Source organism: Rhinolophus ferrumequinum, chromosome 15 (genome assembly GCF_004115265.2).
Source record: "Rhinolophus ferrumequinum isolate MPI-CBG mRhiFer1 chromosome 15, mRhiFer1_v1.p, whole genome shotgun sequence".
Taxonomy (NCBI): Eukaryota; Metazoa; Chordata; class Mammalia; order Chiroptera; family Rhinolophidae; genus Rhinolophus; species Rhinolophus ferrumequinum.
In genome coordinates, this window is record NC_046298.1 from 28,749,784 (window position 1) to 28,776,095 (window position 26,312).

Genomic DNA, 26,312 nt, shown 5'->3' on the forward strand with positions numbered 1-26,312 from the left:
CACTGACTCCAGGCCAAATATGGAATGCATGATACAGTTCAGTGCATTCAGAAATCAGGAGGGTGAAATAAATGAAGGCTGGAACATGTGTCTACTGTATCATCTAGGGATCTGGCCCAATGTGGGTGAAACTGAATATATTTTAACGAAAGCTTGATTGATTAGAATGCTTGAGAAATGAGGGTATTCAGGGTAGTCAAAGGAAATGCTTTCTGTTTCCATCACCTGGGCAGATGCAAAGAGCCCTGTGAGTTTTTCAGAGGAAGTTGGCACCAGTGGGATTCTGAAGGATGTGAAAAGCAATTAAGTCATGGTCTGGATCCTGGGGAGAGTCCATCTGATGTTTCTGAACTATGTACTGCTTCAGTTGTCAGAAAGGCATGGTTTTCCATGCCCCAGCAAAGACTTTGCAGATCAGCCAGTATGCAGGCTTTTCCTGCTGATGGAGCAATTAAATTCTGCTTTACTAACTAGGCCAGGAGTACTGGGATATCTGATCCAGTCTAAGGGAGAGCAAACCATTTATATTCTCCTGCACAGTCATTGCCTGGTCTCAGTGGTGTGCTGGAGCCAGCTAGCTCGTACTTATGTGTACTCCTAAAAGCTGATTGTTCGGCTTTTATAAAATTTGCAAGCCAGTTGAAGGCACACTGGTAGCTGCAATCAATCATGTTTAGGGTATTTACACCATAGGCAGTGGCGACTGCTCTAAATCAGGACTTTTTCTATTATGAGCATACTGCTGAAACGAAGCCAATCTCTTCTGTGTGCGAGTATAGATTCCTAGAAGCGGATCCAAGCATATCTGTCTGTGGGAGGGATACGACTCCCAGGATGACTGGTTCAGAGCTCACCATCCTACTGACCCTCAAGTATCCTCACACAAGCGTCCAAGGAGAGTCTGACCACCAACTCTGAGAGAACCTACAACTTACGTGCCAACCAATTTGCAAATCACTATGGATGCATGTAATGTATTTAGGACCATTTGTCCATCTAAGATGTGAGTTGTATAGGTCACAGACTGACCCAAAATACAAGAATAGCAAAAATTCTATATATTCATTCATACCTATCTACATGAGCAGGACTGTTCTATATTTTGGAGATAAGTTTCAATCCATCTGCATTTTCATATTTCCTGGGATCATAGTACAGCTTAATTTGCTCCCTCATATTTCTAGATGGTAATAAATCTATGCCTTTTGGATTTTCATCCCTCAGAACCACTTTCAAAAGAAAGAAATAGAAAAGCATAAAATCAAGGTCAGGAAGATTAAACCCCTTAATTCACATGCCACACTTCCCATTTCAATTGTGGTTTTGTCTCCCAGCTAAAGTTTGTCTTTTTGTGACATTTGCATTAAGCCCAGAGGACATTTTGAGTGGAAACATGCTGAAAGCATAATTGAAACGCTGAGTGGTGCCATTTGTCTCATTTGCATTTTCCCCCAGGTGGGGAGTTTTCACTTCCTCCCTTCTTCTCCTGGGGTGTTCAAAGATTATCTCAGAGTATGATGTTGTGCAATTGATTCCAATAAATCCACATGTACAATATATTCTATGGATATATTTTTTTTTTCTTTCCAGAAGCTATTTTAAATGCCACAGTGATAAACTATGGAAGAAAATCCCGTGTAGATTCAGAATAGTACAGATAGTTCATTTCCCCCCCAGATAGAAGTTTTGACTATTTTTTCACAAATTTAATTGTTTGCTAGAAGTATTCCTTTCAGTTATTCTTATGATGTCATTCTGAGATACCCAGGAGGTTGGTTGTATCTGTAGAAATAAATAGTTTTTAAATAGGTAGACATAAACTATTTAATTTCATCCTTAATATGTTCTTTGAACACTGTGCCCCAAAACACGCACTGACTGGATCACTGTTTAAAAGTTTGAGAATCAATGACACATTGATTGTGTCAACAAAGTTAATAATATGAGACAATGATGCAGGGCTGATGCCATCAGTTGTCCCCTTTGACAGAGAATTGAAGGTGGAAGGTAGAGTCTTCTTTTTCCAGGAGAAAGAAGAAAAAAACAGTGTGGTGAATTATTTCTCTTTTGATTAAATATTCTTCATATATTTCAGATTTGTCATTTATGTATTGTCAAAATTACTGTCATTGGCGTGGTCTAGATTTGGCCTTTTCTAACGTTTGTGTCTTCCTCAAGTCTGCATTATTTATGTTACATATATCGTTTAACTCTCAGAAACCCTTCTAGATTATATCGGAGCCCTCCTAGATTATAAAGCTGAGTAGGGAGAAGGTAGGCATGAATTTGTCTAAAGGAGGGATGGGCCGAGAGGAATGTAGCCAGCACAGCATTTCTGGAGGGTGGAACACACATCACCGTTAGGGTTTTAGTACCTACAAGGACAAATGAACAAACGTGTGTTTTTCTTTGACTCCTTAGATTTATTTATCATTATTAGGAAAAATATATCTGGTGATATTCAGCATGTATTTATAATGGTTATCTTTAAATAATTTTATAAATAACGTGAGTCAATGAAAAGGCAACAATTGAGTAATAGATGAGGTATGAAAGTATGGTGGCATCGTGAGGCTGGAAGCTGAGGGATTGGAGGGAGGATACACTCACTTCAGCAGACAAGCAGAGACTGACTGTGTGGCTTTCACTGCACTCAACCTCACCCTGTCTCAGTTTCCAGAGAGGAACGCAAAACAAACAAACAAACAAAACATCCTACCTCCAATTGATAATGTGAAGATTCATTGAAATCATGAAGGTAAAGCTGTCAGTGCAGTGTCATTCTTTTAGGAAAAATAATACCTTAGATTTGAAGGCAGTTATCTTTATACACAATCCATCTGACGGAACTTGGTGGATCTGCTATGGGCAGGGCACTGTGATTTCACTCCTTTGACGGGTTTTTTCCTCCACAACCTCTCATGTGAGATAGGTAGGGCTTTGCCAAGACAAGTGCGCGGGTTCAGGGACAGGCAAGGCTGGGTCAGAATCTTCTGCCTCAGCAGAGGCCTAGAGTAGCCATCTCCATGGTAACCGCACACAGCCAGCAGGTGACTGACTAGAAAGAGGTGAAAGGGCCCAGAGGCAGGTGGAGAACCAGCTGAAAGAAGGAAGCTGTGCAGGAAACGGAAAAGGTAGCTTCCTGAATGCCAAGAATTACAGGAACAACGATGATAATGATTTTTATTCATGGAGTACCAAGGTCCGTCCTAAACGCTCTGTGCATGTAGGTACGTATTATCTTGTTTAATAGAATTACAGCACTCCTGAGGGAGGTACTAGTATTCGTCCCACTTTACAAACGAAGACACTGAGGGGTAGAGGATGGGTTATTTGCCCAAGGTCGCAGGGCTGCTCTACATGAGCCAGGATTGGCTGCCATTAATACTGCCCTTTCGTGGGGCCCGGGGATCTAAGTTCCTGGCACAGTGGTTCCCCAGCCTCTTCTCTGTGCCAGGAAAGGCTGGGAAATGTGGAGACCTGGCATCTTGACAAGCAGTCCATTGCCCGAGGTCCCGGTCTCGGCCCTGGTTACATTAGATTCCTCAGGGCAGCTTTAAAAACACACTCATTCCAGGACCTCAGCCCGGCCCAGGAATATCAGCATCTCCACTGGGGCTGGGGCACGTTTTGCTATTTTTTAAAAAAATGCCTTTCAGGTGATTCTCACAGCCTTGTAAAATAACCACAGTCGAAAGCACCTGCTCCTGAATTGGTAGAAGGTGTCTAAAATGGAAAAAAAAAAAAGACCCAAATATGCAGCCCTTAGCTCTTGGACACAGCAGGTTGGGCAAACAGCTGGAATGTACTGAGCGCCTACAACGTGTCAGGTCCTGAATGGAGATTTGGTCTCTCAGTATGTGCTCCCCTGGTCCCTCTGAGGACCCCAGAAGGGTTAGTGACAGGCCAGAGGGGGTCGGGATGGGACGCCTGCCCTTTCCGTCTCCTATTTCCACTCCTGGGAAATGGGTGTGTGGGGACAGAGTCCCAGAGAGCAGGTTCCAGGCTCTCGGCCTCACACGGAAAGGTGCTGGCTCGGGTAGTAGACGGCCATCAGCTGTTACCGGTTAGCCATTAGCCACTAATATAACTGCCTGGCTATGCTAGGGGATGGGTTGGTTGGGTGGTTGGCAAAGAAGCGGACGGTAGATTGCGGCTCCTGTTTCCTGTTTCTCCAGCCCCGCCGCCAGCGAGAATATAGTGGTCTGACTCCCCTATCTATGGCTCCGTGGGTGTTCCTTTTGGCCTCACCATATCCTGTGTTCTTGTGCGGGGAGTGGGAGCTGAGGCCCTGCATGACAGGGTGTGCGGAGAACCTGAACTGCAGAGTTACACAGATCCGACTGGGGACAGATTCTTGCCTCTTCAGGATGTGTGACATTGAGCTAGTGAGTCAATCTCTCCAAGGCTCAGTCTCTCCTCCTGCAAAATGGAAACGATACTTATAGATTGTGATTCTAGTGGAGCTATATTGCTCCCAAACGGGTGATCTGGGTTCTTGGGGGAGAGGCCAAAAAATTGTACGTTTTGTGTGTGTATAAAGTACAGATAATATTATACATAGAGTAAATAAACAGATACACCACAGTATATCCGTGACATTAAAATTGCATGAGAGTGGTGGCAATGAGGCAAAAATATCTAAACATACTCAGGGGGATTGTGGGGAAAGAGCCAGGAGTGCAGTTTCCAGGCTCTCGGCCTCACTTGGAAAGGTGCTCACTCGGGTAGTAAATCGCCATCAACTGTGATTGGATGGCCATCAGCTGTGGCTAGTTGGCCGTCAGCTGTAACCAGTGAGTCATTGGCCACTAATACAACTACGGTGGCTACGCTAGCAGAAAAAAAAAATGGGAGCTAGCAAGAAGATGGTGGCTGGGCTGGCAAGTGTGGATTGCGAGAGGTGGATGCTGCCAGCGAGAATATGTGGTATGACTCCCCTATCTATGGCTCCGTGGGTGTTCCTTTTTGGTCTCACCATATCCTGCATTCTTATGTGGGGGGCGGGAGCTGAGACCCCGCAGGCCACCCCGCATGACAGGGATAGATAAAAAACATGTTGGGAACTGCTGTTATACAGTACAATTTCTACGAGGCTGAAAGGAGGACTAAATGTACAGACTGGCACTCGGACACCACTCAATAAATGGTACACGGTGTTACCATTATTTGTCAAAATATTTGGTAATTCAACATGCACGTGCTGATCCCGACTGTGCTTCAGGACTGTGCACAGCTTTCCTGGGATTGTGAAGGAAGCTGGAGGGGTGAAAAGCAAAGAGACTAGGCTTCGAATTTTGGTTTTCTCGATTACAAACTATATGTGTTGGGCACCTCCTCTGTCTTCCCCAAGCCTCAGTTACCTGATCTATAAACCGTGGGGGAGGGGATCAAAACCGTGCCTCCTTCATCGTTGTTGTAAAGATTAAATAAGATAATGTATGTAAACTGCTTCACACGGAGCCTCACCTGTGGACAATGTTCCCTTTGTGTTACTCATTATCTGTATTAGCTAATCTGATTATTACCACCGTAAGAATTATCTTCCTGGAAGAGAGAGATCAGCTCACTTCATCAGAAATGTGTATGGCTTTAACAGTCTACTCAGACCTATGCAGATGTCCCAAAAGGCACACAAGAAAGTTCCTCATTGTGATATTTTAAGAGACTCAAACTGGAAATAGCCCAGCTGCCCACCAACAGCGGAATGGATAAGTAAACTCAGCATAGTCACGTGGTGGACTACTGTATAGCGGTTAGGATAAGTAGCTGTGCCTTGGAGCCACGTGGATGAATTTTACAAACATAACACTGAGTGAAAGAAGCCAGACACAGAACAGCATACACGGTATTTTTCCATTTGTATAAAGTGCACATACAGGTCAAACGAATCAATGCTGTTAGAAGTCAGGATAGTATAGTCTCTAGGGAGGACGGGAGGGATTTTCCTCAGGAGGGTAGAGGAAGCGGGAGCCTGGTCGTGTCTTGTCTCTAGGTCTGGGCATTGGGCACAGGGCTGTTCCCACTTGGTACAAATTCATCGAGTTGTATGTTCTGATTTACGCGCTTTTCTATTTCCATGCTGTCCTTCAGTGAAAGGTTTACTAAACCAACCTGTTCAGCAGAGAACTAAGAAAGTAAAAGTGGGGGAAGGGAATGCAGGTAGTACAATCGTACGCTTAGCCCCGGGCGGCCTGGAAGTCTGCAGAAGGCAGACAGGCAGACGCGTGCACAGACAATGCACGGTGATACCTGTGGTAATAGAACCATGTATGAGGTACAGACACACCACAGAGGGGAGCGTGATCAGCTGTCACAACCACTGCTCCTGGCAGTGCCCCTGCTCCACGGGGTTCCTCTGACAGCTGTTTGTCCATTTTCCTTCTTACACACGACTTAGCCACTCAACTCTAGGGATCTTGCTCATGTCCAGCCAGCCACTGCCTTGACCTGGGCCTGGCATCCTTGGTACAACCCTGAACGAACTGGTTTTCTTAGCCTCTCTTCTTCCCTTCTCCAAATCATTTTCCAGAACCCACAGCTACTAAATTACAATCTTTGGATTGGGTCCTCAGGGTTTTTAAAAAGCTCCTGTGTGATGTGAATGCATCCCAACCTGTGGGAAGCACTGTTCTACCCTGGAACCAGAACACACACCTGACCTTGAACCTCTCAACATTAAAAATAGTCCAAGGCTACCGGGCAGCACCCTAACTTAGGGGTGTTTCCCAACTTGTCACCAAAGGACATTTTCAGCCTCTCCCTCGTCAACCCCAACATCTTTGTCCCATGTCAAATTTGCCTCTGATCCAAGTACACCAAATTAGTTCTCTTTCTCTGAGTCTGTTTTGTTATTTCACCACTGCTCCCATGCCTTTGAAGAACCTAGAATGCCCTTGACCTTCCTGGGGGCCTTCTAATCTCCCACTCTCCTTCCAGACCCAGCTCAAATATTGTCTCCAAGAAGCTGTCTTTCCATGCTCCCGAGCATTCTAGTCCTGCCACAGCACCTCCTACATACCGGATTAGATCACATCCCTACCCATCACTGCGCCGTCTCTGACTGCTCATTTCACCCACTATACTCAAGGGCAGGCGCGCGGTCCTGTCTGTCTCTGCATCCTCACCGCTTAGTGCCTGCCTGGGACACGGGAGGTTATCAAGGACAGGTCTTGATGGAGTGAAGTCCTTTGGCATGATGAAATTCCCCGGACTACAGGGGTGCTGTGGGATAAGGGGCAGCATTTGTGGATCTGGGATGGGGAGTGATAATCCACGTTTAATGATCAGAGATCTCTCTAGCACTAAGCTGCCCAACCTACTCACACGCTGTTTTTGTTCATTTGCTTTTGTTTTCACCAGTGAACTTCAATGATTGCAAGGGAAATGACCAGCTGCACTATGAGGTGTCAAACCCATACTTCAGGGTGAACAATGACGGTGGTGTAGTCGCCGTGAGAAACATAACTGCGGTGGGCAAGACTATGTTCATCCACGCCCGGACTCCGCATGCGGAAGACATGGCAGAACTCGTGATCGTTGGCGGGAAAGACATCCAGGGCTCCTTGCAGGTAACACAGCTGATGGGGATAAATGGGGTCCAAGGAGGAACACTGGGGTTTCTGTGTCTCGTGTGGAAAATGGGTCTTTGGTTTATTATTGGCCAAGATTCTTTTGTTGCTACAGGTGACAAAATCCCAACGCAAAAATAATGGTGGGAGGCTGTGGGGATGGGAACTGTCAGCTCCTGTCACTATAGTATTTCCGGGATAGCTCTGCCTTCAGGCACGGCCGTGTGCCAGTGCCCGGATGATGACATCAGCTTTGTCCCTTATCCATCGCGGTTCTGCGTTCCTTCTGTTGGCTTCACTCTTAGACAGTCACATCCCTCCTGCTTACCGATGCTTCGTTCTCCCAGTCTGAAGTCACCTGAGAGACCACCTTCTCTTGATACTACCAACCAAAGCTCGAAATCAAATTTCCCTGACTCTCATGAGATCATGCAGCCGTCCCTGAAACAATCAACGTGCCCATTGGGTTGTGACGCTCTGGTTGGCGAAGTCGGGGTCACAGGCCTTGTCCGGAAGCCAGAGTGGAATCAACCCCACCTACAACATATGGACTGAGAGTGAAAGAGAGGCACTTACTCCAAGTCTGGTAGCGTCTTGTTATCCAAGGAAGCAAAACGCATATTGGGCAGGCAAGAACCGAAGTGGTAACTAGAGCTGTGTAACAAGGCGCCATGCACTGCTGCCCACGCTGTTCCAGGTGCACGTGTATACAGACCTTGCACCTGCACATGTATGCACACATTTTAGCAGTACCACAAACCGCCCTTCAGGATTCCTGACTGTGTCATCCAGAGACATGTCGCTACAGTAGACTCACCTACTTCTCCTTCACCAGGAGCTCAGAGACTCTGTGGCTTCTGATTATAGAAAAGGAAGACACCCAACAAGACCCTGGCATAATAATAACAATAATAACAGCGTGCCCTCGGCCTGCTGTGGCTAGCCTTTCCTCCTACCTGCTGGCCTGGTCTCACCCAGTGTTTCAAAGCCTGTGATTCTCACGGCCTTTCTCCTCCTGTCACATTCCCCATAACCCTGATTTATCTGCTAATTTCGTTCAGGGTGGAAGAGTAAACCCAGACTCCACAGCTGGGGAGTAGAAACAGGACAGCTGGCTCTGTGAGTGTTGCTTACCTGCCAGTGCTGCCTGGGTGATCTTGAAAGAATCACATAACGTCTTTACCTGCAGACTAGAGGGGTGAAAGAGTCTGGGATGGCAAATAAGTGGCCTGTGCTTTGCCCCAGTCTGCCACCATACCCATGGCAAATACTGTTAATCCTTCCTGGGCTGACCTGAATATCTTTCTCAATTCAGTGCTTCTGGAAGCTACCATCCTTCGTTCATTTAGAGAAGTTTCTAGGGATGGAATCTATTTGCCATCACGGGACCAGGCAAACTCCATAATTCTTTCTTTCTGTGAATCTGTGAGTTAAGGGTAGATACCGTAGCAAACTAAAAATGAATCCAAAATACGCCACTGATGTTTTCAAAGAAAGTGGGATATTGGTGAATATGTTTCAATGTGGAAACCTATGGGCACTACAGAAGCAAGCTTTTCTCCTACTTAGCCATGGTCATTTTCATAGCATTTCACTAACTTATGATATAAATGACTTGACAAATATCTAAAGCAACAAAATTGCCAGGATGTGCAGCACAAAGTGTTTCTTAGGAACAAGTAAATGGTACAGAGATTCACATAAGGGGTTTGCATGTGGGACGGGATGTGTTTCGATGGACATTGTCCATCATGATTGGTGGTTCATCTTTAAATCTGGAAAAGAAAGTGTCATAGTATGTACCTTAAGGCAGAGCAGAAGGGATTCTGGCCTCTTCTCTGGACAGCCTCCCCCTTGACAGGCTGGGAGACCAGGGTTCAACACCACGAGATTCAGCTTCAAAGAGCTGGTCTGTCAAGTCCCAGAAAGATACCCTTCTCGAGGCCACGCCCCTCAGAGCCCTGACCATTTCTCACGTGCTGCTCTCGGAGCACACTGACGCCAAAGCTGGGCTGGCGTTGTTTGCTTCTCATACAGCTTGGAGAAAGCTGCTGTGCCATTCAGTTTGCCTGGCGCCACCAGAGTGGGACACTTGTCTCCCCACTCCAGTCATCTTGCAAGGTTTGAAAATAAGCCCTGCGAAGGCGCCTAGATGTGGCTGTAATAAAAAGTCCAAAGAAAAGAAAAGAGACAAAGGATAGGGGAACAAAATAACTAGCCAAAGAATCTCTGTGAGGAGAGCACAGTTGTTCAGAGACACTCAGTTGGTATTTCTGAAGCCCTACTATGTGTGGCCAGGTAGGCCAACTGCTGGAAAGGGAAATCAGTGAGTGTACAAGTCAGCTCAGCTCCTGGCTGGGAAGGAAGAAGAAATGTGTCTGCTGATTAAGTACCAAGCCGGGTGCCTCTGTGCCTTTAGAGAAGGGAGAGGGCAGGGGAGGCTGGGCAGGTAACCACAGCGAACACTTTCACAGCAGTAACTGTGTGCCACGTGCTACTTCATTGGCCGCAAATGGTGACTCATTGAATCTCCCCAGCAACCTCTGAGACATATGCCACTGTCCCCATTTTACAGCTGGGGAAACTGAGGCACAGAGAAGTGATTGAGAACATCTGCTGTTTCATGGGACTCTCTTAGTGTGTGCATCTCAGCCTGCACATTAACACGCGTTATTTCTAACCCTCACAACCTCCCGTGGGGCTGCTGCTGTTACCCCGTTCCTGCAGATGTGAGAACTTGGCCAAGGTCCCCTTGCTTGAAATTGGCAGAAATGAGATGAAGATTCTGGCATCTGTCCAAACACCCATTGTCCTTTGTGCTTCTTGGCTCATTAGGAGGCTGTGTCACCAGGTTAGTTGTGGCCACTGTCCACCGGTCAAGAGATGAGGGCGTGAGTCAGAGCAATACAGAAGGGACAGCGAAAAACACAAATGAAAGGTGTGGTTTGAAGGAAGAAAGAGCCATGATTCAGCACCCTGAGGATTCTAAATTGTCTGGCCCAGGAGGATGGAGATGGATTGGACCAGTCCGGGAAGGAGTGGTTGAGAAAGACATTTAGTCAGGCTTGGATGGGTTGAGGTGGTGGCTCCTGGGGACATCCTGATAGAGATGTCCAGAAGGCAGCAGGGAATGTGGGACAGGATCTCAGGGTAAACATTTGGGGGAAGAACAGCGTCGTGGTTGGGCTTTGGTTTTGGGTTGGAACTTAAGTCGGTTCAGGTTTCTGCTCCACCAGCTATGATTATGTGACCTTGGAGAAGTCACTCAACTCTCTAAACCACAACTTCCTCGTCCATGAACCAGGGACAAGAATGGTGCTGGCGTCCCCGACTCTTACTGGGCACAGCTCCAGACACCAGGTGAACTATCCCACCAACAGTATCATTTTGGAAACTCTAGAGAAAGGCTAAGAAACTGGGGGCTGAGTGTCCTCGCTGAGGCCATAACACAGAAGTGAGAGCTCAGGGGCAGGGGGAGAAAGTGAGGACAAAGAAAGAAAGAGAACGTGTGCTCAGAGAGGTCAGTGGAGCTCCCAGCGTAAACAAAACAAGAGCGACGTGAGCGATGCCACGGTGGTTAATTTCACATCCCTGTGATCTGGAAGGAAGTTTTCGTTCAGATAAATGTAATTCCTGTGAGGCACAGCTCTGCCTCAGTAACTGGAGCTCTGCGCTTCTTAAAACGATGCACCTCTCTTATTTTCACCTGCTGCCTGCAAGCACCTTTCACCCGGAAAGTCTGTGGTCTGAACCTGTGCAGTCCAGTTGTTAATGGTTTGATTATAGACTCTCAACTATTTCTGCCTTATCATGGGCTGCCCAGAAGCTAGTATCCTCCTGGGCTGTGTAAGATCACCTTAGGTCTCAGCGGTAGAGGAGCAGTTTAATCCCTGGTCTTTTGACAGGCGAGGAGGAATTGCTGTGGAGCAGGGCAGGGTTGACCAAAGAGGTTTTCTAGTCTGCAGAAGTAACGATGAACTTAACTCATAGACATCTGGACAGAACCGTGGCTTGTCTCCATGGAATCTGCCAGTTATTCCTCCTCATTATACCATGAAAGCCAGATTATAAAACATGATCAGCGAATGAACCAGACAAATCGAGACAACCCAATCCCTCATCCCTTCCCAAATGACCAGATGTTATCACTTCTACGACCTGTGGAGAAGTCAGGATGACACGTGAACTTGGATTCTGACCATTCCTGTTCCTCAGGTGTCCACTTTATGTGAAAGACGAGTAAACTCCAAAGAGAGGATTCTTCAGTGCTACGGGTCCACTTAATAAACACCAAAAGACGTGGCAGTATTTGAAAGTTAATTATGAACAATGTACATTTTTTTTTAAACTGGAAGTCAGTACATGGTGCCATTAGTCAAGGGAAACTGGTCTCTTAAGATGCTTAAATTAACTATATATGTGTGTGTGTGTGTGTGTGTGTGTGTGTGTGTGTATATATATATATATATATATCCCCTTTTTGTCATTTAAAAATCCCTGAAAAAATGAAATGAATAGAGAAAGTTACGACAGAACCTGAAAAAGGCTCAATTTAAGCCTTGTTGACTGTGGTTGATCATCAGCACTATAAACGCGATTTAAAAACAGAATTTTGGCTCCTAATCCAGTTTTAAGAATCAGGATAGAAATCATTCCCCAAAAAATAAACTGAAAGGAGCAATCAGGAAAAGAAACAACTTGGGAGAAACAGTTATTTTTGTTTTTACTGTTTAAAATAAAAATATGAAACATGTCATCCATTGCCAGTATTAATATTGCTGCTAATTATGTATCAGGACTCTTGGGGGGATGACAACTTTTAAATCTCCTGCTTCGCAGGGCCTCAGGGTTCCATTTGTTAGGTATCTCTGGGGAGCACTGGGCCCGGAGGTTCGAAAGCAGCGGCCAGACGCCCCTCTGTTATTGCACGTGCACGTGCTCTGGGCCAGGCCTGAGTTGTGGATTCTCATAGTGATATGAAGGGTCTGGTGGGACCCAGATTGGGATCTAATTGCACTTTGAGCACTTCTCAGTTGCATGGCATTGAAATGTCACCTAACTCATATGAGTTTCAGTTTTCTCATCTGTGCAACGGCAATAGTACCCCGAGTTTGCTTAGATGCCATAATGGGGTACATGTAATTTAATATATCTCTATAGAGGTATGTATAGATACAGTCATCTATATTTACATCTTTATATCTAACCCAGTGTTAATAATTAGCACAAAAATCACAGAGCTAGATGAATTAATAGAGACGAATGGAATATTACTCACCAATAAAAAAGAATGAAACCTTGCCATTTGTGACAACATGGATGGACCTAGAGGGTATTATGCTAAGTGAAATAAGTCAGACAGAGAAAGTCAAATACTGTATGATTTCACCTATATGTGGAATCTGAAAAAAACAAAGCAAACGAACGAACAAAACAAAAACAGAAACAGACTCACAGATACAGAGAACCATCCTTTGTCCATAACTGAAATACCCAGTGAGTTATCATAATCCCTGTATATTTTTTTCCCATCTTTTCAATCTCACACATTCTAGACAAAAATGTTTTTGCACATTTCTTCCTGAGATCAACTCCTATGTTGATCAGCCCATTGAATCCTCTCTGCGTGTTTTGGCCATTGTATCCTCTAACCTCCAAGGCGCTGCCCGTAGGTGTGACTGGACTTGATTTGTTGAAAGCAGCCCTGAGAATGAGAGCACCCAGTTTATGGTATAATTAATCCCCAGGTCTCAAGGTCATCTCCCATTGACTGGGAGTGGTGTGGAGTCTGTTGAGCTGGTCAGTGATATTGATGTTGCTCACAGGAAAAATGTTTTACAACCCTCTCGGGAGAACCAATCTGTGCATTTAATGAGCCCATAAAGAAATGAGGAGTTTAGAGCTGTAGGTACTTAACACGCGCCAATTTAACAAGTGTGATACTTTCAGAAACCTACAAGTCCCACTCTTCATGGCGAAAGCCTTCCCCATTACTATTAAGGAAAATTGGCATCCATTTACCTGTCACACAAATTAGGGAAAATATATGTCTCAAAAATTATGGTACAGATCCAAGAATTGGCCCTAGAATAGAGTATTAGGCTGTTACAGTTTGACACATGCCTAAATTGTTAGGTTTATGATTCTTCGCTCCAGGGTACTGTTCAAATGTAGATAAAAAAGACATCCTCTGATTCATTAATTTAAGTAGATAACAGATTGTTTTGTGGATCAGAATCTGAAAAAACTTATATTCTGAAGATTAATTTTCATTGAACTGCTTGGGGGTAAAATAACTGATACCATAGACAGTGTAGATAACTAAAAGCAGCTTCTTTGTGACTTGTGGAAACTCAGTATTTCATGTTGTACAACAGTATGAGCCAGTAGAAAAATAATGGGAGCCACATATGTAATTTTAATCTTCCTTATGATAACATTAAAACAAAAAAGAAACAGGTGAAATCAATTTTAATCATATATGTTATTTAACCATAGATACATATTTAACATATACACACCCAGTGTATGTATTATATACTTTACACACATACCCAGTATATACATTTGGGGTTAAATTTCATAGATATAGACATAGAGAGATAGATTCTCTCTACATATACAAATTTAACCCAATGCATGTATAAAACCTAACATATGTTATAATTTATAATTTCTGTAAGATAGTATGTCAACAAGTAATCTATGTGAACATTATTAATGAATTTTTTAATTATTTTTATACTAAATCTGAAAATTCAGTGTGTATTTTACTCTCATAGTACATCTCAATGTAGATTAGCTAGATTTTAGGTGCTTAGTCTCCACAGATGGCAAATGGCTACCAATTGGACAGGGCTGCCCTGGCGTCCTACTGGAACATTTATATATTTTGAAAGTGGGATGGAAAGAGTCAATCACTGAGTGCCTACCCCATGTTAGGGTATAGTCTTAGATACTCACACATGCGTCTATTTCTCTGACCCCCTTGCCAGCCTGTGCCATTGGTCATCTGGCTCCTGCTTTGCAGAGGCTGAAGTAGTTCGGTCTCAGGGAGGTTGTGTAATTTAGCCAATGTCCTCATCCGTCAGCAAGTGGCAGAACTGGGAGTTGGGCCTGAGCCTTCTGATTTTATGCAGTCAATGCTATTTTGGTAATACTACTGACATTTACAACAGAACTAGCACATTTCTACTCTCCTGTGAAAACTATAAAATGACATGGGAAAATAAAAAGTAGTTAGACGTAAAAAATGAATGCAGAACTGAGCAAAACTTCTAAAGAATTTTAGAAGTTATAGAAAAATAAGTGCAAGGTAGGTGGACAAGTACTGTGTTGTCATGATACTTTTGAAAAGCTTTCCCCGTGAACAGACTCTTTGTAGGAAAAACACCTCATCAGGGCAGCGCAGGGTTTTCAAATGTACATGGTAATTATTCCTAGGCCATCAGTTTCTTCATTTCAGACATTATCTGATTCATCTTCATAGTCCTCGAGGATAGGCAAAGTGCTTTACATTTATATTTTAAAAAATAGCATTTAAAATTTTACTATTTTCATATGCATTGTATGGATTTGATTCTTACAACAATACTTGAAGCAGATGGTATTATTCCTGTTTTGACAAGTCGTGAAACTGAGGCTCAATGAACTCAAGAGGTAGCTCTTATGTCTCAGACCCGGTGAAGAGACAGGCAGTCTCGGTATTCAAATCCGTAGCAATCCCATGTCCTACTCTCAGCTAGCTTTCCAACAGCAGCAGGGGTCTTTTCAAGTAAAAGGACTGGAGCGTCATCAGAGAGCAAGTTGCACCACTATTTTTTATGGAATAAGATAATATGATAGATTGCGCATTTTTCGAGCTTCTCTGATATGCTTCTAACCTATCTTTTATTATTCCCTAAATCAACATAAGTGAATTCTAAGTATAGCTATGGGGCAGTTAACCTCCTTTTTAAACTCCCCTTTTATCTGACATGTGGAGATACTTGGTCACCACGGGCTTTGCCAGTTAACATGGCTGTTCTTACAGAGATGAAATTACGTAGGAAAATTTCAAAGAGATTAGAAATTAAAAACAAAACAAAACAAACAGAAAAAAAAAAACAAACCTGAGTGAGAATCCTGAGGAAATTTTAGGTAGGTGGACAAGCCCTGTGTGTCATGGCACTTTTTAGAAACTTTCCTCACGACTAGAACCTTTGGAAATAGAACCTCACAGAAGCAACAGAAGGTTTTGAAATGTAATATCTCCTAGACCACTCGGTTACAGTCTGGTTCTCATTCCTGATTGAAACAAACAAATAAACAAACAAATAAACAACTCCAATGATAAGAGACAAACAAACAAAGAAACAATTCCAATGATAAGAGAACACAGTCTTTGATACAGACCATGGATTGTCTCCATTTAGTTCTTTGGTCTCAATACTTAAAAAATTAGGTAACCAAGGAATGGGGAGAGGATGTGCGATTTATTCAGTCCTTCTCCACCTAACATATGGATCAAATTACATGGTCTTCACCCAAACTTTTAAGGCAGACATCTGAGCATTTGGAGGAAAAAAAGTACCAAAAAGAACATTATGGCCACAGTCAACCGTATCCTCTAATCCAGCAGTGATGGGTAGACGCCTATGGACTGTTGGTCTCTGTGGCCTGGGCTTCATTTGTGATAAATGTCAGGGTGGCACCTGCTCCTGGGCTACACTGTTGATGCTGTTTGACCCTCAACTTAATTGCTTGTTCAGGCAAAGCCAAGTGCTTCCTCAAGGTATCACATACATGGACACAAACAGGAAGCGCTTTCAACCTGTGGCCACCGCCTAAAGTCAGAGTTCTTTTTTTTTTTTTTCTCCTGACTTCTGTTAACAGAAGTAGAAACCCTCAGGTCCATACGCCCTAGGGGCGCGACATTAAAAAAATAACAACAATAAGTGTACCTACGTCCTACTGTGGTCTACCTGTGGTCTACTGCTGGGGCTGACATTTTTGTTTGCTGAATTGCTTCTTTTTTACTAAGGCAAGAGTTAGCAATAATCAAAAAGCAAATATTTGGTGTGTATGTGGTCATCAAAGTATGATTTTTTTTTAACAGAAAATAGATTTTAACATTTGCTCTTCTTTCTCTATCATGCAAAGAAAGATCAATTCTCAAAAAATAAAATAAGTAATACCCAGTATACAATTTCAGAATTTGACATATCAATGGACTTACACATAGGCAGAGAAATCTCAAATGCTGACAAAGATGGCATCTTAACACTCTTGGCAGATCCTAGTCTCCAAAGACTGGTGAACATAACCAACTGGTGAAGCCTTTAAAAAACGAAAAAGAGTCCCTCCCGGGTAGAATCATATGAATAGTCAAGGGCTAAGCAAGGTCAATTGAGCTCAAAAATTTTGGGAATATACTCAATAATATTCTAATAACTATGTACATTGTTAGATGGTACTAGACTTATTGGGGTTATCACTTTGTAAGGTATAGAAAGATCTAATCACTATGCTGTTTTGTACACCCGAAACTAATAATAATAAAAAATTGAGACTGTCCTCCCAGCAACAGTTCCACCATACCCTTGATTGAGAGGCAGCCTTCATTCGGACTAAGCTTATTGCTCTGACCCAGCAATTTCCTTCCAGCCTTCTTAAAATTCAGAAGGAGAGATTGTGGAATCTCTCCTGTTGTTCTTTGTCTCTTCCACCAATGAGAGAAAACTGGGCCTGAGATCCAAGAGGGGGTTTTTCCTTCCCCTGACGTTTACACAGTTTCTCCTGCCTCCTGGCTGTTTATGGAAATCAGATAGTTCCTTCAATTTTCAATCTCTTTGCAGCAAAACCTTTTGACAAAAGGTGGGCATTGTCTACCAACACCCTCATCATGTCAGGCAAATCAGGCTTCTATTGACAGGAACTCCTTTTCTTTGAAGTTACAAAGCTGTAAACAATGGTATTTCTCCAAGAGACCCAAGAATTGGCCGGAATCACTGTAACCAGGGTCTTTCTGAAGCTCTCTCCCTGCCCATCATCACGCATGCTCCTGATGTCTGTATAGGCTTCTCTCTCTCTCTCTCTCTCTCTCTCTCTCTCTCTCTCTCTCTCTCTCTCTCTCTCTCTCTCTCTCTCTCTCTCTCATGTCTGTTGTGAGATTTGAGACAGCTCATCAGGATGCATTATTTTCTTCCGTGCATTGTTCATTCTCACAAACCGGTTAACACAGATAACCGAGACTTGGCTGTCTTTTTATTCCAAGTCCCTTATTCAATTTAGACCTTGTTAGCTAAGTTTGTCCCCTAGGAGCATGGCCATCAGTCTTATTTGCCTTGTTTTCCTGTGACTTCCTCTTTCACTCAGGTCTTTGGATAATATTTTTCTCTGAAGAGGGAAAGAAGAAAGTAAACAAGAAGACTCACAAACTGAACTGAAGAAAAATAAGTGCAAGAAATTAATAATTTTCCCTATATTTTTTCAAATTCTACATAAATCTTACCATTTTGGTGTTGGTTTATTAAGTAAAATTATATGCTCCATAGGGGTAGGGTCTGTGACTGACTTGTTCATTGCTGTAAATATAGTGCTTAACACAATACCTGTCCCTGAATAGATATTTATTGAATGACTAAACAAATGCCAGGGATGAAATGCATATCGAGGTTGGTAATGCTGATCACAGCCAACATTTATTTAGCTCCAACTCAGGGCCAGGTACCACTCTAAATGCTTTTCTTGTGTTAAGTCATTTGATCATGACAGCAATTCTATGAAATAGGTACTATTATCTTCCTTTTACAGATGAGTAAAGAAAGACATGGAAAAAATATGTGACTCTCCCATGGTTAAACAACTGCATAGAATATTTCAGAGCCGTGCTTTGTACTCAGACTGTCCAAAAAAAAAAAAAGCATTTAACAAAATATATTATCCTTTTTTGACAAAATTGAGAAATATGAGCTGAATATTATAACTGAATATAAAGTAGATTCAGATTGGTTGAACAGATGCCTCCAAAAGGTCTGAAAAATAATTTGTCAGCTTAGAGAATGGTTTCTTCTTGTAGTCAGTGGCCCTAACTGACTGAGTTTATCCCAGTAGAAATGAAGATGTGAAGACATGTATGTTTTCTTCGTTTGTAACTTTCACAGCTCTGGGATCCTCGTTGCGTGATAGATTCAAGATTCAGAAAGAACTCAAGTATTTATAAGGACGGGCTGAAATTAATAAGGCAAAGTCAAAGCTATAGGCAAAGGTTTTCTGGAAGACAGCATGAGGATGGTGTGGGAAGGACTTGGTTGATAAGGCATTTGCTCTCACGGAACCGCAGCAGCTTCCTCTATCCAGGTTCCTGCCTTTATTGCTAGTGTGTAGTTATTCATCCTCAATGCATTGCTCCTGCCCTCGTGCACCACTCAAGGATTTTCCTGTTAGGTAAGCAATAAGCCCTACCCTACTGCCTACCACTTTCTGCAGCTGGCCTTGCATTTCTCTCTACTGAAAAGCTGATAGCATCCACCTTGGGCTTTCTCAATTCCCTCTTCCGTCTCTCCCCCTTTCAGTGTTTCCCTCCCTTATACGAGCAAGACCAACTCTTTTTTTCTCATTCTGACACAACCCTTCATTTGTGCTCTTGAACCCACTGCTTTCTGCTTCTATTTTCACTGTGTGCTCCTTTTTTCTCTCTTACACCACCTTCAATTGCTTCTTCTCCAAGTCCGGCCCTGTACCTTTAAACATGCTCAGGTCTTCCCAGGTTAACACACATTTTCATAGAGCTATTGTACCTTCATCTCACCGTCCTTCCCTTCAGCAGTCTTCTTGAAAGCATAGTGTTCACTCAACATCTCTACTTCATCACAAGCTCACACCTTAATACTCCAAAATGGGGCTCCTATTCTCAACATTTGGTTTAAATGACTCTCTTTTGAAAGTCATAGAAACTGAACAGTGGATTTCCTTAAATATTTTTTAGTCCAGAGCACATTTGAATTCTCTGAAGCATTTGGCAACTTATTTTTAATTTTTTAACTTTTATTTTATTGGTGTGAAATTCATGTGACATAAAATTAACCATTTTAAGTGAGCATATCGGTACACGTTCATGATGTTATACAACCACCACCTCTATCTCGTTCCAAAATATTTGTATCAACCCCCTGAAAAACTTTGTAACCATTAAGGATTTGATTGCCCTAGTCCCTGGCAACCACAATCCACATTCTGTTTCTGAGAATGTACCTATTCTGGACATTTCATATAAGTGGAATCATACACTACACCATGTGGTCTTCGGTGACTGGCTTCCTCCACTTAGCATGTGGTTGATCCACCACATTACGGCAAGCATCATGACTTCATTTCTTTTTACAGCTGACTAATATTACTTTGTATGGGTACTTTGTTTATCCACCCATCCATCGATGGTCATTTGCTCTGTTTCCACCTGTTGGCTATTGTGACTAGTGCTGCTACAAACATACATGCACATGTATTTGTTTAAGTAGTAATTTTCAATCTTTCTGTGTTTACATCTACCAGTGGAATTGCTAGGTCATGTGGAAATTCTGTGTTTTACCTTTTTGAGGAACCTTCGCATAGTTTTCCACAGCAGCTGGACCATTTTGCATTCCTTCCAGAGCGTTTGACAATTTTTGACACGCTCCTTGCAATGTCCTCCCCTTTGCTGTTAAAGGCACTGTGCTGCCCTCGCTCTCCCAGTCTTCATGTAGATGGCAACCTCTTATCGCCTTCCTGCTCTAGCTCCTCTCCCTCCTCTTCTTGCCATTGGAGACGTCTTTCACTTTTCTGTCGTGATGATCCTCGGATGATTTCTCTCATTCTCAACAGTCTCATCCAAACTAGTGACTTTAAATAGCCCCTCTTTAAGATGTCTCCATTACATAGCTCCATTTCTGACCTGCGCTTCTTCATATCTACCTGCCTACAGGGCATCTCCACCCGAATATCTTACTTGCCTCTCAATGTGTGTGTGTGTGTGTGTGTGTGTGTGTGTGTGTGTGTGTGTGTGTGTGTGTGTGTGTGTGTGTGTTTGCCTTCCTTCTTCCGTTCTTCTCATCCTTTCCTCCCCATGTGGTTTCAACCTATGCACTCTTCTCCATTACAGTCGCCACAGCTGGTTTAGGCATCATATGTCTTACCTGGCCTGTGGCAGGGCTTTATGAATGCCATCTCTGTGAAGTCTGATTCTCTCCTTCCCTTGTGATCTAATCCACATGCCTGTTGTTGCTCAATTGTTTTCCAAAGAATTAGCTGGCATCATATCATGTCCTATTCAAAGGCGACCAGTGCCTTCTCATGCCTACCAGGGACCATTCACAGTGATCCCTCACTTCCTTTGTCATTTTCACTCCTCCCTTCTCCCCATCACCCACGTGACTTTCCCATCAAAGTAAGCAACTTATCCTCCATGTTCACATAAAATGCGATGGACTCTTCCGCATCTGCCTCTCAGAGTCGTATAAATGTGTAGCCATAGGCTAATAGGAATGAAGACCAGATTAGGAGTTAGGATATTAACAGAACCATTGACTTAATATTTAATAATGTATATTTTTAGCCAAAAAACCCTAGTGGGAATAGGTTAACCAATAGTTATTATGGATTTCTTTTTTTGAGATTTGTAATTAAACATGGTGAAAATAATGCTGTAATGAAGCATGGCTTGCAGACAGGTCTTACAAATTACATAATTTACAATGATTGGGTGGGGGGGGGGCTCTATAACCTGGATCTCATTACGATGCTCAGGCCCCTTTACAAACATGCTAGGGTTACCACTGAGAGTGAGATCGCTCAAGAAATCTCTGCTTGTTGACCACAAGAGCCAGATGTGAGCCTCATTCTCCCTACCATCAAATGTAGCTCTAGGTAGAACCTGCAGTACCTGGCACAATTTTATCTCATTAAGAATGAAGTGTTCAAATTCTAAGGGAAACGAAGACCCAAAATTAGACTGTTTCAGCTGTGTGATACAGTTCTTTCCTAGGACTATTTTCTTTGTTTTATTTATTTTGACTATGGTTTCCTTGGTCCACCATTTAATTTTTTGCTGCTGTTAACTTTGTCGTTGTTGAGGCTAATGCACTCTTGTCATATGGATACGAGAATAATTCAGATATTGTAAGAGAAGGAAAATGGTTGGATAAATTAGAAGCATGCATGATGTATCGAGAAATAATTCAAGCAGCTAACTCCATCGTGTATTCTCTGCTTACTACATGAATGATCCATATACCAAGTCCATACAAGTTAATGTTTATTTCTAGAAACCTTACCAAAATGAGCAAGAAGTAGTAAATGCCTCATTATCCTTTCAGAGTATCTAATGCTGCATTATTTCCTGTCATAAAACCTCAAGTTTTCTGGATGCATTGTTACAAATCCAAACTGTCAACAACATATCTTTGGCAAGAAAAAGCACAGCACCCTATAGAAATAACATGTAAGATTAATAATTCAAGTTTATGTTAGGCTGGTGCAAAAGTAATTACGGTTTTTGCAATTATTTTTAACCTTTTAAACCGCAATTACTGTTGCACCAAGCTAATATATTTCCATCCCTCCATGAATTCTGCCACACATGGCAGAAAACTACAGTCCCTATATATATATATATACACACACACACACACATATATATATATTTAATATGCTATGAAGACCCATAAAACATTTAAGAACATTTAAAAATGCAAAAAAATGGCACTTTCAGAAATAAAAGCTTAAATAAGAACAGTGGACAAGACAGACAATCAGCAATTATTAATAGAATAGACATTTTATAGAATAGTATTTGGAGAAGTAAATAGGTTGTATAGGTTGGGCCAAAGTCTAAAGATGTCCTGGTTTTCATTCCCACATAAGATAACCTAGTAGGAAAGGCCAAAAAGTCAGGCATTTAATAGATAAGCCACTGGAGTCAAATTTCCGGGGCTTACATCCCAGCTCTGGAATTCATCAGCCTTGTGATTTGTTACAAATTCGTTTTACCTTTTTACGACTTAACTTTTTCTATCTGTGACATGGGACAAAAAGGTATTACTTAGCCCCTGAGGTTAGTAGGAGAGTTGAATGAGATAATAATTCATGCGAAGTTCTTAGACGCACAGTGAGTACTAAATACTATTATCTATTAGAGGGAACGGCCACAGCCTGTCCTAATATGTCCTCGTAGTTCAAATGCCCAGGGTATGGACTTCTGACTTGAGCTATAACTTACTGTAGGAGCTAAACAGGTGTCATAAGCTTAGTACACAGGCTCAGCAGGTGTCACAAGAATCCGGTTGTCCTTTGTCCACTTTCTATGTGTCCTCATTTTTAGACAGTCTCTCTTCCGTGTATCAGAATGCACACATATTAGGATAATGCAAAGGATCTAGTCACAGTGAGATGGTTTACTAAGGTAACGTAGAGTTTAGAAGAATCACATGAGGACCTGAGAATATAAACTGATAAGTACTCCAATTAATAGCAAAGATTATTAGACTAGATTTTAAAATAACAGCTATACATTGCTTTAAATTGGGTGTCCCTTAAATGTAAGGATACAGAAAGATTAAAGGTGAAAAAAATTTAGATAAATCTACCATATAAATGTTAATCAAAAGAAAGTCGGTGTGGCTCTGCTATTATCAAAGGAAATAAACATTAACTAAGTATTACCATAGACAAAAAGGGATATTTTAGAATTATAAAGCCATACAACCAGAAGATACAACAATCCTAAATTTGGATGCATCCAATAACAAATATAAAATAAAACTAATATATAAAGCAGAACTAATAGGAAAAATAGAAAAACATATAATCATAGTGAAAAATTTTAACACACCTCTTGGTAGCTGATATAAGAGTCTAATATATATATATATATATATATATATATATATATATATATATATAATGAAAATTTTAATAGCATATACAGAACACTGCACATAAAAACTTCAGAATATGCATTGGTTTCAAGTACATGCAAAATAGTTATCAATATATCATATACTGGTCACAAAGTACATCTAAATAAATTTCAAATGATAGGAATCATACAGAATACATGCCCTGACTATTGTGTGTTTAAACCAGAAGTCAATAACAACAACAACAAAAAACTAAAGGATCTCCACATGTTTGGAAACTAAGCAGTATATGTAGAAAAATTTCACAGGTGAAATAAGAAATAATAGTAGAAAGTAGAAAATATTTTGAATGGACTATAATGAAAATAAAACATAAAACTTGTGGGATGCAGAAAACGTAGTGGGAAATTTATAACTTTGAATGCATAATTAGAAAACTGAAAATCTATTTTCTAAATTGGAATAGGAAATTTAACTCTAAGAAAGAAAATACAAGGAAGGAAATAAGAAAGATAAAAACAAATCAATAACAAAGAAAGTAGATATATAATAGGGGAAAAAATACAATAAAGCCACAAGTCAGTTCTATGAAAGATTCATAAATTGATAAGACCCTAGTAAGGATAACCCAGAAATAAAAGGCACCATTATCGATGAAAGGAATCTAAAAGGAGATATCACTAGGGATCCTCTAATTAGAAACAATACAAGAAAGAGCATTGTGAATGCATTTAAGAAAATCAATTTGAAAATTAAACAATTGACCAGTTCGCTTTAAAAAAAAATACTTAACTTACCAAAATATATACAAGAAGAACTAGAAAATCTGAATAGTCCTATATCTATTAAAATAAAGCTCTATATCTATGTAATTTTACTAACCACTGTCACCCCAATAAATTTTAATTAAAAAAAAAAATACTCTATAGCCTATGAAAACTCCAGGCCAGCTGACTTTATGGGGAATACTACGAAACCTTTAAGGAAAAAACTACATCAATCTTATAAAAACTATCCAAAAATAGAAAAAGTGAAACGCTTTTCAACTTCATTTTAAGGCCAACATAATCCTCATTGTAATAGTTGATATGAACATAAAAAAAAAGGAAAATTATAAGCCAATTTCTCTAATGAACGTAAATGAGAAGAGGAGTAAATTAGACTTAGTTAAAAGTACATCGTTGGTGAAGTGATAATATAGCCACTCTTACGGGGTGGGGGGCGATATTTGTAACACGTATCTATTATAGGACATTTGTTTGGGATACATTAAGCAGCTTCTGCAAAACACTAACAAAAGGGCAGGTAACCCAATTAAAAATGGACCTTTTACAAAAGAGGATATTTAAATGACCACTAAACATGTAAAAAGGCTTTTGAAGACATTATACAGAGATACTGTTACACACACAAGCCAGAATGGCTTGGAAATATAACTAACAATAACAAGTGTCCACACGGAGGTGTAGCAACTGGAATTCACACACTGTAAGCTGATTATCCTATGACCTAGAAATTCCACTTCTAGATTTATACCTAGAAGAACTGTGTACATGTATGCACCAAAAGACACGAGAATGAATGTTCAGTACACTATTCATAATAGCTGAAAACTGCAAACACCCCCAAAGCCATCAAGAGACAAATTAATACCTTTTTGTATGTATATATAAGATGGGTATTATGTAGCAAGGGAAAAAAAAAAAACTGTTATGGTCAAGGTCAAGAATTCATAGATATAACATTGCATGAAAGAAGCCAGACATGGAAGAATTTCCCACGTGCATAAAGTTCAACAGTAGGCAGAACGAATGTGTGGTTGTAGAGATCAGAACACTGGTTGTCTTTAGAAGGATGATGACAGAAAATGGGCAAGAGGGACGTTTCGGGGTTGATGACATTCGATATCTTGATCCCCATGGTGGTTATACATCTGTATTCACTCCTAAAAAAAAAATCAAACTGTACACTTAACACTTTTGCAGTTTAATATATGAATGATAAACATTATGCTTTAATTTAAAAATTCAAAGTATGTACAGGAATAGTGGCAGTTGGATGACTCTTCCTTTTGGTGAGTTAGCAGATATTTCTGTTGTCACTCTCTGGAGTAAGAAGAATAGATACTACACGCTGGTAATGTAGCCATGAATCCTCAGCCTGACCAGGTACTATCTTCCTTTCTCGAACATCCCTTCTGGCCTGTATCATCCTGAGTCTTCTTGAGATCTGGCAATGTTAATTTTAAAGCTCGAGTGATAAAACCGTGTCCCACTCCAGAGGAGGAGGGCAGGAGTTGAGACCAGAGTGTGTTTCAGACACCACAAATAAAGAAAAATACTGACACTTCAATTTGAACACAGTCCTTTCTTAACATCAATTGTAAGATACATCCCTAATTTTTGAAATGGGGTACGGGAGATGTCATAAAAATAACTTTCATAAAGTGTGTCTTAGGTTATCATGGCTCACAAGCAGCTTTACTTTTAAAAGCAAAACTTCTTTTTAACTCCAGGAAATCTTTATTGTCTTAAAAACGCAAAATCGTTAATCAATCAGTAAGAAATATTTTTTAGTGCTAAATACAAATTTAGGTTGTTGCCCTTTGTCAATTAAGAACTGCATCAGGTTTAGGGTGTGACTTTAGCCACTCCTCTTTTTTCAGAGCCATCTGAAGAGTTCTTTTTTCATTTTTACCATTTATTTTAGAAAAATCAGGTTTCACTTGACTTATCAAATACAAAGGCCCATGTAGCAGAGCCTCAGTTTGATTCTCGTGGGGTTTCTCATGTGTGTGCCACTGGCCAAATTCTTCTAGAAAAATCTTTGTTCCTTCCCCGATGGTCTGCTATTTTTGTGTTTCAAG

General features: G+C 41.4%; 1 protein-coding gene across 1 annotated transcript in view; it reads left to right on the forward strand.

The window, feature by feature from the left end:
• Nucleotides 1-26,312, forward strand: part of CDH13 (cadherin 13) — a 984,184-nt gene that overhangs the window by 345,098 nt on the left and 612,774 nt on the right. The window contains exon 3 of the mRNA XM_033128954.1: nt 7,363-7,571. Coding sequence (XP_032984845.1) covers nt 7,363-7,571 — 209 coding nt within the window. The remainder of the gene's footprint in view (nt 1-7,362; nt 7,572-26,312) is intronic.